Below are 12,255 nucleotides of genomic sequence, written 5' to 3'. Positions count from 1 at the left end.
TTTTTCCCCTTATTTGTTGAGGGGTTTCCACGTAAAATATTGTGTGTTCAGTTCCTCTTTTCTCGTCTCTTATTTTAGCTGCGTGATAATATTTTGTTACTCTGGCAACACTCCTCCACAACCAGCTATATATATCCCATTTAAACGCACCATTGCTATTAACTATTAAGACATATCCATTCTTGAGAAATTGTGTTTTTGAATCCTCACTTTACAATATCAATTGTCTAACAACTTTTTACAATTTGTACTGCATCTACAGGGCATTATATTCTTTTAACTATATAAACAAAAACATTGTATAGCTTTATTTAAAAATTGGTGTTTTTCAAAATTTAGAAAAATACAGATCATAAAATATTTAAAAAGTAAATTAATTATATATTTAGTTTCTTAACTTCTTCTGTGGTTTCATTTAAATCTCATAACTATTTTTGTTCCATTTTAGCCCTTTAGCTTTACGTAATTTTAAGTTGGTCTTTTTCATTAGTTTTTTTAATATATGGTTTCATTTAAATCTCATAACTATTTTTATTCAATTTTAGTCCTTTAACTTTACGTAATTTCAAGTTGGTCTTTTTCATTAGTTTTTCGAAGAAAGAAAAAAACCGTTGACTTATGCACATGTGAAATTTTGATTAGCTGAAAACTAAATCTCCTTCTTCAGAATTAGGTTCTTCAACTTATATTTATCTATTTCATAATACTATGATTGTACAAAATCTGTCTAAAGACAAATTAACAAAAACTTCTATTTCATTACTCAATCTATCGTTTCACAAAAGTATGTTTTTCTTATATGAACGACATATAGTATTATTATTTCTGTTTCGAAATAATGCAACAAGCGTTTGTAGTCCAACGGTTAGGATAATTGCCTTCCAAGCAATAGACCCGGGTTCGACTCCCGGCAAACGCAATACTTTTTATTTTTTTTGTTTTTTACATAAAACAAAGGAACCAACACAACGATGTCGTTTTGAGTTCCTATAAAATGATTACAAACTTAAAAAAGATAAACATGGTAAAGGATTCATGAATGTAACAAAAGATTGAAACAACCTCTTAACAACAAACACAACTTGTTTCCTTCTACAATAACAACATGAAAATTTCAACATTTTCATCTCAATTAAAATGGACCCCTAATGACTTTGCATTATACCTACAAAAATGCTTAAAATCAAAAGCCTTAAAACCAGGCAAACAAATCCATGCAATGTTACTCACAACTGGAACAAACACAAACATCTTATCCTTAAGTTCCAAACTTGTTGGAATGTATTCTAGTTGCACAGACCTAAAATCAGCAACCCTTTTGTTTCATAACATTCACAAACCAAATGTTTTTGCATTTAATTGGATGATTTTAGGTATGGTATATAATGGTTACTTTGATAATGCATTGTTTTATTTTCGATTAATGCGCGATATTGGTCTTATTGGTAATAAGTTTACATTTGGGATTGTGATTAAGACATGTGTTGGTTTAATGGATATGAAGAAAGGGAAACAGGTTCATGGGATGATTTGTGAAATGGGTTTGATGAATGATGTTTTGATTGGGAATGGTTTGATTGATATGTACGGGAAATGTGGAAGTGTTGATTATGCTTGTAGGGTGTTTGATGGAATGTCTGAGAGAGATGTTGCGTCGTGGACATCGATGATTTGTGGGTTTTGTAATACGGGGAGGATTGAAGAAGCGTTGGTGTTGTTTGAGAGGATGAAGATGGAAGGATATGAGCCGAATGATTTTACGTGGAATGCTATCATTGCTACATATGCTCGTTTGGGAGATAGCAAGAAAGCTTTTGGTTTTATGGAGAGAATGCAAAAAGAGGGGTTTATTCCTGATGTGGTTGCATGGAATGCATTGATTTCTGGATTTGCACAAAATCATCAGTTTAGGGAAACATTTACGGTGTTTCGGGAGATGCTAGTTTCGGGGATTTGTCCTAATCAAGTAACTATTGCAGCACTGCTTCCTGCATGTGGATCAGTAGGTTCTGTTAAATGGGGAAGAGAAGTTCATGGATTTATATGCCGGAAGGGATTTGATGCGAATGTTTTCATTGCCAGTGCTCTTATTGACATGTATTCCAAGTGTGGGAGTTTAAAGGATGCTCGAAATGTATTCGACAAGATTCAATGTAAGAACGTTGCTTCATGGAATGCAATGATTGATTGCTTCGGGAAGTGTGGCATGGTTGATTCCGCCTTGGAGCTGTTTACAAAAATGAAGGAAGAAGGATTGCAGCCAAATGAAGTTACTTTTGCATGTATTCTTTCAGCATGCAGCCATAGTGGTTCAGTGGAAAAAGGTTTAGAGATCTTCACATTAATGAAAGAATGTTATGGGGTTGAGATATGTAAGGAGCATTATGCTTGTATTGTTGATCTCTTATGTCGGTCAGGAAAGATAGTAGAAGCGTATGAGTTTATAAAGGCCATGCCAATACAAGTCACAGAGTCAATTGCTGGAGCTTTTCTAAACGGGTGCAAAATCCATGGAAGAAAAGATCTGGCTAAAAAGATGGCTGAGGAAATAATGAGAATGCAGTTAAATGGATCCGGTAGCTTTGTTACACTATCGAATATTTATGCCGCAGAAGGTGATTGGGAAGAGGCTGGGAATGTGAGGAAGGTGATGAAGGAGAGAAATGTCAATAAGTGGCCTGGTTCTAGTTGGCTTGAAAAGCCATGTGAGATTCTTGAAGGGAAGGAAGAGAAAGAGGTAGCTGTTGGGTTGGATATATGACACTATATAATGTGAGTGTAATATATTCTTCAACATCTAGCTGCAAATATATCCACTTAGGTCTGATGGTAGTTTGGAGTTTATGTATTTCTATATCAAGATCTGCAGAACTCATTTTTGTTCAACTACTAATTCGTGACTAATTTCTGGATACTGGAGTAACGAATTTTTGTATTTTACCAGTTTTGATTTGATTAACTTATTGCTTCATCTAGTGAATTTTTCCTCCACGAATTTAATTTATGGATATAGCAGTGACTAATTTTATCTTTTGTTTGTTATCTTCGTTGTCTTAAATATGTCACTAGAAGGGAATGGGAATGGGAAAAAAAGAGGCACTGGCATATAGGACGATATACAACTTTTGCTTTGTTAAATAGATGTCACTAGAAGGGAAATTCTACCACAACATTGCATTAGTTGTTGACTGATATATAGAATTGGAAAAAGCTCTTACTTAAATGATAGATATAGTGTTGTGTTTGTAGAAATTGATAGGTTAAGTGCTTGAAGATATGAAGAATTTTCTGTACAATTGACTTTGGGATAAATTTACATTATGCTGCAGCTTTCAAATTTGTAATAGTTTCAATAGAAAGTTATATACCTGATGTTATATCTGATAATTTCTTCTTTCATGTTTTGTCTTGGATTAATGATTCTATTTTGGTCTGGTTGAGTATAATTTGTTAACATACCAATTGGGATTCAAGCAAGTGTCATTATTTTTGTATATTCTTAGCAAGGTTAAAATCTAAAGTAGTGATAAAATATTCTTAGTTGATGACAAGTTATCAGTAATTTTACCACTAGCCTTCTAAAGAATATATTTTCATGCCACAATTGTGAAGATGCATTGTTCTTTGTTGTTTGTTAGATGTGTCAAATACTAAGTTGAATTTAATTTGATGGTTTCTTTTCTTTCTCCCTATCTTTTCCTGAACAGCTTTAGTCCTTACTCCTTAGATTATGGAAGGTTAACTTGGATTGGATTTTCAATGGTCAGCTTCTAGATATCACAATAGGATTTTTTATGTTTGCATTACTCAAAATATTTGGAAAAAATTTTTATTCAAAGGATCACAATGAGTTCTATCTTGTGATCCTTTTATAGTAATGGTTTCTAGATAAATGAAGCTTCCCTTCTATCTTGTAAGGGAAACTTCATTTATTAATTAAATTTTTGGAAGGGCTGTTGAATTTATTCTGCAGTTACTGAGTAATGGATTTTGTAGGTGGGGCTGAATCTTTTACCAAAGGAAAGGAATAGAGATTGGATTAGAGCTCTAATGAATAGCAGCTCTGGTTAATGTGATGATTATCATGATCTTTGATCTAATGATGAGAGTATTTCGGTGTAGAATGTGTCGCCGTAAGGAAGCTCATTCCCGTCATAGAAGCTTTAAGATATACAAATATTCCTATCAGGATGTATTCCGCAATTCCGAGCTGCAGAAGCATTTTGACTGCTAAAAAATTCAGGTCATTTGCTCTCTTCTTTGAAGGACATATCAAGTATTTGAAGCATCCCAGTGAGACAAGTTTATGTGGAATTTCACCTGTGAAGTTGTTTATCCGCAGTCCACAGCCCAAATGTCTCTAAATCTAGCAAATCTGCAATGCAATTATCTTTTGATTTCCACCATTGATGTTTGTATTAGGATTTTTTTTATGTCACAGCCTCACAGGTTTTAAATTTTGCAGAAAGAAAGCACTCTTTAGTCTTTACTGTATTTACTCATTCACTATAGCAAAGATCCAGAGATTGTGTACACATTATTTGACATTTGACATATGGGTTACTAATGACATATTTGACATTTGCTGGATACATTTATTGATTTGAAATAATTTTAATAATGGTAAATTATGTAACAATTTTTTTTTTAATATTTTAGACCAATGTTTTAAACCTGAACCGGTGATCGACCCAGTCAAGGTACTGGGTTACTGGGTCAGTGGTCGAACCAATGGGTCATTGGTCAAACCGCATGATTATTGACCCGGTCTATATAAAAAAATATTTATGACCAAAATTTACATTATGAATGAAATTTTGATAAAAAAAGATCGTGTCATTTTTTTTTCTATTTAAAGTTCGTACATTAAAAAAATTATCTTCACAACTGCAAGTTAGCAAGTTAATTTCTTAACTGCAACATAGTACAAGCTAATTCCAATCCAAATTCAAATTAACTCATATATTAAACAATAGTACTGCATAAAAAAACTTACAAATAAGTTCTAATTCAGATTCCATCTTTAAAACATAGTATGTTCTAAACATTGTTGGAAATCAAAATATAATAAACTTACAAACCCAAGTAAGTTACATAATCAACAAAAAACAGAAACTCAAATAAGTTATAACAATTCACTAATCAATAAACTATTTATGCCCATGGAGTCAAATTGTCATAGTCTTGATATCCATATTCATCATCTTCATCGATTGAGATGGAAGAGGAGAACGACAGTTGAAAATGGCATTTGGGTTGGGAGTACGTGTTGCTAGGTTTTTGTCTTTATATATGTCGTGCCTCTGTAATAAAAAAAAAAAAAAAAAAAAAAAGGGAAAACGGGTCGGGTGGACTAAACTGGTTCGCTGGTCCGCCCACTGATCCGGTTGGGTCACAGCGGGTTACACTTCCGGTCCTATAGCCTCTGCCCGAACCATTGCACCCTTCGGTTCGCAGGCCGACCGGTCCAACCGGCCGGGTCGATACGGGTTTTAAAACACTGTTTTAGACAAGTCTTTCACATTTTATTTTTTAAAATTGTTTTTGTACAGAATAATAAATGAATGTTTATGATTAATATATTTTAAATTTTTAGAATTTTATAACAACATAAATTAAATTTAAAAAATTTATTTAAGCCTAAAAAATCATCATCTAATACAATTTTTTAGCTCCCTTATCAAGGGGAGGGTTTTAGATTATGAAACAAATAAACTATTCAAAAGTCCTCTCTTCCCTTCCCTCATATTATTTTTCTTTTTCAAAATTTTCAAAGTCCTTCCCTTCCCTCCTAAACTCCCAAATAGAACCTTAATGTTCTAAATCACATTCTTTTCATATAAATATGAGGATCTTTGTAGAGATTCATTTTCTCATCTAGGAGAAGCAATCCAAAAGTGGTAGTGAAAAATATTTTATTGGTGGTGCCAATTGAAAAATACTATATACCAAATGATTTGGATGAAGTTGAAAGATATCCTCTTGTATCAATAAAGCTATTGTAATTCTAATTTTCTTATTAAGATAATTTTTAACTTAAAAATTCTTGATGTGTTTTCTCTACTATCTTTTTTCTTCCGCTAAGTGTTCATTTTGAGTTCAGAGAGTATAAAAATTAGGATAAATAATCATTTTAATTTTTGACTCTGCACATTACTATCGTAATGGTCTCTGATTTAAGAAAAAATACAAAACAATCCCAAACTAAAAAATTCATTAGTCACTTAGTTCCTGACGTTAAATTTGGCCGTTACCAAAAAATTGAGGTTGCATTTTTTTGAATGACCAATATTAGAAACTAAATTGAAAGAACATATTTTAGCTATGATACTTAGTCAAATTACATGTTGATTACATATTAATGTGAACTTGTTAAAGAATCATTTATATTCTAAAACTAAAACCTCCATTTCTTTTGAAAAATAGAGAAAATCTCAACTTTAATTTCAAAGGGTTAAATATGTTTTTGGTCCCTATAAATATATCAACTTTTCGTTTTAATCCTTGTAAAATTTTCCTTCAACTTTTAGTCCTCAAAAATTTTCCATCTTCACTTTTGGTCCCTTTTTCAAGTAAACTCATATGTATAATTCATATTTTTGAATAAAATTTTGAAGAAAAATTTATAATATTATAAAGATCTCTCTAAAAAAAAATTATAATTTTTTACTAAGACATGAATTAAATATGAATTTTTATATGTTTTTGTTACCACCAAACATATTATACATTTCTACAAAATTTCATTAAAAAATGAAAAAATTTACTTAAAAATAGGGATCAAAAGGAATAATTGAAAATTTTATAGGGACTAAAAATTGAAAAAAAAAATGTAGAGAAACTAAAACAAAAAATTGGTAGATTTATAGGGACCAAAAATATATTTAACACAATTTCAAATTCATTCATATGCAAATGATTCTTGAACAAGTTCCCTTTAATATGCGATCAAAATTGTATGGTGCTATGTCATATTCTTTAAGGAACGGACCATGTTAAGAGTATTCACAAAAGAGAAATGATAGATGTACATTTACTTTTTAACAACTTTCTCTCTCATACTCACATTATATTCTTAATTTATCTCTTCCTCTTTCTCTCTCTATTATTTTGGACCAATAGAAATTAAATAAATAAAAGTTGTCATCAAAAGTTGTTAGATATGGTTGTAAAAATATCACGACTATGTAGTTACAATTTAGGAAGTGTTTCATTTTGGAAAAATCTTATCTGTAAAAGAAAGGATAACTATGCCAGCTATGAATAAAGCATCAAATTAAGAACTTAATATGATAATGATTTCATAATCATGTAGTTGATAATAATTACAAGCACGTGGGGACAGAATCTCCCAACTGCATATATCCACTTGTTGTATTTCATTTTTGTTTTCTTCCAAACTAAACCCAACAAACCCGGAAAATTAAAAAATAAATAAAAAATACAAAGACACGTGTCACAACGAGCAATTAGCTTCAACTAGTGGTCCCACACTAACATCACCACTGGCGCCGGCGCCGGCACCACTCCTCCTACCTCTCCAAAACACCGCCGAACACTCCGGCAACTCACCAAGATCTGCAAACAACGACATCTCTTCTTCTCCCAACATCGACACTTCCTTCTCCGAGAATATCGGACACTCCAACACTGCCGGTGATCCGATCGCCTCCACATCTCCAAACCATCCTCCTAACTCATCACCGGTGGCAATCATTGAATTTTCTTCAATATTCGTGAACGTTTCATCTGGTTCTTGTTCTGATTCGGAGTCTTTGTTTGATGCGGTGTTGTTGCTTGTGTTGCGGTAGTTTCTCGGTGGTGGCACGGCGTGGTTGTGATCGGAGGTGTATGTTACAAGGAGTACGGTGGGGTCCATGTGGTTTCTTTCAACTTGTTTTCTTGCTGGACAATTCTTTGAACTGCTACATCTATAGTATCCTCTGTTCCAAAATTTCGCCATAAATATAATAAATAACATTTCAACATAATTGCATACAGTCAAAAGTACGTGCAGTTATGCAGTCAAAACAACTACACGCAGTTTCAACTGCAACATGCAAATTTAATTGAATGCAATTTCGCTTTGAAATGAAAGTACAATGTTTCAATAATTTAGCTTTTATGCAAAATTGAAAAGCTTTTAATTTTGCAAAAAATTATTTTTATGTCTCTAAATTCTAATTTTATTGTGACATGAATGAATGTAAAGGGGATGAGATTGAGAATGAGAAATAATATACCTTGGATAAGGGGAACCTTTGATGGGTTTCTGACCATACTTTCTCCAAGCCCATGAATCAGACGGTGGAGTATTAGTCCCTTCAACATTCTTCATTGGAATCTCTACTACTCTTTTCTTTATACCTCGCCTATTATACATTAATTAACATGGAAAATTATTTTCTACAGATCAATAGTTGAGATGTTGATAATTCATAATGATGCATGTAGTACACTCAAATTTTGCTTAAAAGGAATTTCTATAGCTCAAAAGCTAACTATTAATATTGATGGAAAATGATATTTACCTTTTAGCAGAAGAAGAGAGTGATGATCTTTCCATGTTAGAGGGAATTGAATCAACAATGTTTTATTCACTCTCACAGTCACATAAGCTTGTAAATCCACTGTCAATTTCTAGCTATAGTTAATCTTGACCCTTAATCACTCTTAAAAGGTGTCGGTGATATGATATTTATAAAGTGGCTACCTAATTAAGCATAGAAAGAGGTATGCTCAAAATAAATAACAAAGTGAATTGAAGAAGATTATAAAGATTAGAGAGAGAATGCCCTAAAAAACTAGGAGCTTTGTGGAGACTTATTGGTGGAGCAATTATCACTGCATAATCATTTGTTTATTAGGGGAACGTCCGGTTGAGTACCGCATCTTATGGAAGCTTATGACTAATTATTTAATTTAAAGTACATGTCATTTGAAAGCAACCTTAAGGTTTAATAAGTGATTAGTTTATATGAAAATATCTGTAAGGATAAGGCCACTTATTAAAGTCTACTCTCTTTTTGTCATTTCTTGGGCATTCTTCCAATCAATTATTAGTTTAGTTTTTCCTTTGTTTGATTGTCTCTTTATTTTATGTTTCTTGCATTTGATTTTTCTTGGGTACTTTATAATAATCAAACGGCCATCTAGAAGAGTGAGTGATACAACTATATTATAAATAACATATCGTGCATCATCATGAAGAGATTCTTTCTTTTCGTTTGGAGTATAAACCTCACCTTTCTTACTCACGTGCCCTACCTTTATGGTTGATCATTTTTGTGGGGGAATACCAAAGTATCCTTTGCGCAGAGTATGTAAATTAATTTCTCGAAATAATTGAGATTTATTTAATCGATTGATCTATTACAACATATGTTTTTTTCATATGTATTATCTATAGTTTAAACCTTGTCAAAAAACCAAATAAATAGTTGAGATTCAAGCTTTTACCATTTGTGTCAAACTATGTTCAATTGATCATTTTTTAAGTAAACAATTTTGAGTTATTAGTTGTAAATTAACATTGTAAAACTAAAAAAAGGAAGACATGTTTTCTTGTGCTTAGGCTAAAAAGGAAGATAGCCAAAACATCACACAAAGAAAATGACGATTTATTTAGAACCAAAGGAAAGTAAAGCCAGGAAGAGTATTGTTTTCTTTTTGGTCGAAAGCAGGAGGAGACGAGGAGTAAACCTTGTTCTCGTTCCAATATAAGCTACTTCTTGGATTTCAAAAAGCCTGGCCCACTAAGAATTTCTTTTATCCAGCCCACTAAGAATCTTATCCATGTAGATAGAGGAAGTTATACCCCACACCCCTACATTTATATCTTGACCCCAACCTTTAACATAAAGTTCGAATTATACCCTTTACATAAAATAAAATTCAATCACTCTTTCACTTTTTTTGGGAAACGCACAACAAACAATACGCATTACTGGAACTCTTTTTTGCCCAAAACGTTCGATTTGATTTTTATTTTGCAGGCATCAACCAAAATGTTATTGTTAATCGTTTCTCCATATGATTGTGTTTGTTCTCTCAATTGTTTACTAAAATCTTTGATTGAGGTTTGATGTTTTCTGGTTGAAAGTGAGGGTGAAAAAAAATTAAAATGTAAAAGGTTAAATAGCAAAGAGGATAAAATTTGGATTTTCAAAGATTTGTAGGGGAGAAAGTACATGTGTCGGGGTATAGGCTAAAATTTCTTGGTAGATATAATATTTGATTTATGAATGTTGTTGGTGCAAACTTGATGCTTACACTCAATCATGAGAGAGAAAAGAGAGTGTTCAGAATTTTTCGGTAGAAATGATAACGTTCTGTGATGAGAATGAAGAGAGTTTAAATTAATGAATTATAATATTTTGAATTAAGATTGAATAGAGGTATTCAATTGATTACAAAACTAATTATTTATAGGCTAAGTGTTGTAACTTGCACTACAAGTCACAAACTAACTAACTAATTAACTATTATCAACTAACATAGTTGGATTTATCAAATAACAAATAGGCCAAATATCTCTCATGGTCCTTTAAGTTATATGTTTATTACATATTAGTTCTGTAAGATTTTTGTGTTACCAATTGGTCCTTTAAGTTATTTTTTTTGTTACAAATTGATCCTTGAAGTCATATAATATTTACACTGTCATCCCTCTTTTCAGCCAACTTCGTTAAAAAGTGTTTATAGACCATGTAACATTAAGATGTTAGGTCCAAAAGTGTTTATGACATCAAACATGATTATTTATACACATTTTCTTGTTCTTGTTTTTAAATTTCAAACCTAATTTTACATATAAATATTTGATGAACAATATTATAAATTAAGTAATTGGTAAATTTTGTTTTGAATCAAGACCGAATAACACACCCATGAGCTCTAGTTTTGAAAATAATGAATTTGGACCAACCAACTTAACATTAAACATTCACATAAACACTTTTTGATTGAGTTTGATGAAATTAGAATAATGGTGCAAATATTTTATGATTTAAAGGACCAATTTGTAACTAAAAAAATTTAAAGGATTAATTTATTATAATAATGTAACTTAAAAGACCTAAAATAATATTTAGCCTAACAAATATTATGAATTGTGTACAATCAATCGTCACCATTAGTTTCACCTACTACACCATGCTTCTGATTTGGTTGCTCTAAACTAGAAATAATATAAAATAAGAAAATCTATATGAACATATCCTTAATTTATTATATATGCTTATAATATTGATTTCAATCCAAAATATAAACTTAGACTTTGCATGATAAAAAGTATAGGATAACTGATAAATTAGTTGATAGTATGAGTTTATGACGAATAAAGCACAAGCTAGCTAGCTGGTAAGGGGCTTAATTGATTGAATTTGTAGTGTTTGATAAAAATTATCCAATAAACTAGCTGATAAATATGAAATGACAAAAACATATTTTTAACTAATAATTTATAAATTACGATGATAAGGGTAAAATTTAAGTAATTTATCAAAAATGCTAGAAGCTCGTGAGAAAAAAATGTTACTAAATGATCTACTTTGGTCATATGAACCTATAAGTTATAAGTTATTTGTTATAAACAAGAAAGTTATTTTTAGCAAACCAACTCTAATAAAATTGATCATTGATTTATTTATGATCTATCTGGTAAAGATCAAGAAAATGATACAGTTGTTTGCGGTGCTCCGTTGTGGCGGATGTTGATTCTTCGCAGTGGTCTTCATGGCAGATGATGATTGTGCCTGCAAGCACGTTACCACTCCGACGCTCAAGTCAGTATATAAATGAGGTGGTTATGTGCGAAAAAGTAGTAAAGTGAATTGATGTCTGTAATTTAGCTTTGTCATGTGCTATGGTGTCGTTATTATGGTGTTTGACTTATTGTATCATTTTGTAATCTTTTTGGCACACATTATGCGGGAAAGATTTAAGTTTTTATTTATTCCATTTTTGTTTGTTCAAAAATAAAATGTTTGTGCAGATATCCTTGTAAAGATAAGAGTTAATTATATAAACTCTTTGATTATAGTTAATGAATCCTTTTCTAACATGTGTTTGACGTTTATAGGACATATCCGAAGAGTATCTTTATTAGAACTTTGTTTTTGTTTTTGTCCTTTTTTCTATGTTCTCTCATGTAAAAAAAGAAACTTAAAAATTAGGAGCACTTATTTTTTTGAGAGAGAAAATTAGGTAGCACGTAGCAGCGCACTTTATGTAATTAAAAGCGATAATATAATT

The 12,255-nt window shown here is 31.5% G+C and overlaps 2 protein-coding genes and 1 non-coding gene across 3 annotated transcripts; 2 read left to right on the top strand and 1 right to left on the bottom strand.

Annotated features, from left to right (window-relative positions):
* The first annotated feature begins 847 nt into the window (after positions 1–847).
* On the top strand, positions 848–919 carry TRNAG-UCC (transfer RNA glycine (anticodon UCC)). Its single transcript has one exon. It is a non-coding gene; the product is annotated as a tRNA-Gly (tRNA).
* A 109-nt stretch (positions 920–1,028) lies between these two features.
* On the top strand, positions 1,029–4,582 carry LOC25486011 (pentatricopeptide repeat-containing protein At5g59600). Its single transcript, XM_013607156.3, has 2 exons — positions 1,029–2,772; positions 3,997–4,582. Exon 1 carries the CDS (start codon positions 1,106–1,108, stop codon positions 2,759–2,761), a length of 1,656 nt encoding a protein of 551 aa, XP_013462610.1. The 5' UTR covers positions 1,029–1,105; the 3' UTR covers positions 2,762–2,772; positions 3,997–4,582.
* Positions 4,583–7,264: 2,682 nt separating this feature from the next.
* LOC25486010 (probable WRKY transcription factor 65) lies at positions 7,265–8,897 on the bottom strand. Its single transcript, XM_013607155.3, has 3 exons — positions 8,532–8,897; positions 8,244–8,372; positions 7,265–7,943 (listed from the first exon to the last, which is right to left on the bottom strand). The coding sequence occupies exons 1-3, from the start codon at positions 8,564–8,566 to the stop codon at positions 7,457–7,459; spliced, it is 651 nt and encodes a 216-aa protein (XP_013462609.1). The 5' UTR covers positions 8,567–8,897; the 3' UTR covers positions 7,265–7,456.
* Between the last annotated feature and the right edge of the window lie 3,358 nt (positions 8,898–12,255).

Source organism: Medicago truncatula, chromosome 2 (assembly GCF_003473485.1).
Source record: "Medicago truncatula cultivar Jemalong A17 chromosome 2, MtrunA17r5.0-ANR, whole genome shotgun sequence".
Classification (NCBI taxonomy): Eukaryota; Viridiplantae; Streptophyta; class Magnoliopsida; order Fabales; family Fabaceae; genus Medicago; species Medicago truncatula.
The sequence above is the reverse complement of the archived record's forward strand: the minus strand, read 5'-3'. Positions and strand labels throughout refer to the sequence as shown.

Bases quoted from the DNA above. Each gene is read 5' to 3' on its own strand.
- LOC25486011 (XM_013607156.3), top strand. From the start codon at position 1,106: ATGAAAATTTCAACATTTTCATCTCAATTAAAATGGACCCCTAATGAC.
- LOC25486010 (XM_013607155.3), bottom strand. From the start codon at position 8,566: ATGGAAAGATCATCACTCTCTTCTTCTGCTAAAAG. The intron at 8,373-8,531 runs GTAAATATCATT...AATGTATAATAG, and splicing joins CTCTCTTCTTCTGCTAAAAG to GCGAGGTATAAAGAAAAGAG. The intron at 7,944-8,243 runs GTATATTATTTC...ATTTTGGAACAG, and splicing joins AAAGGTTCCCCTTATCCAAG to AGGATACTATAGATGTAGCA.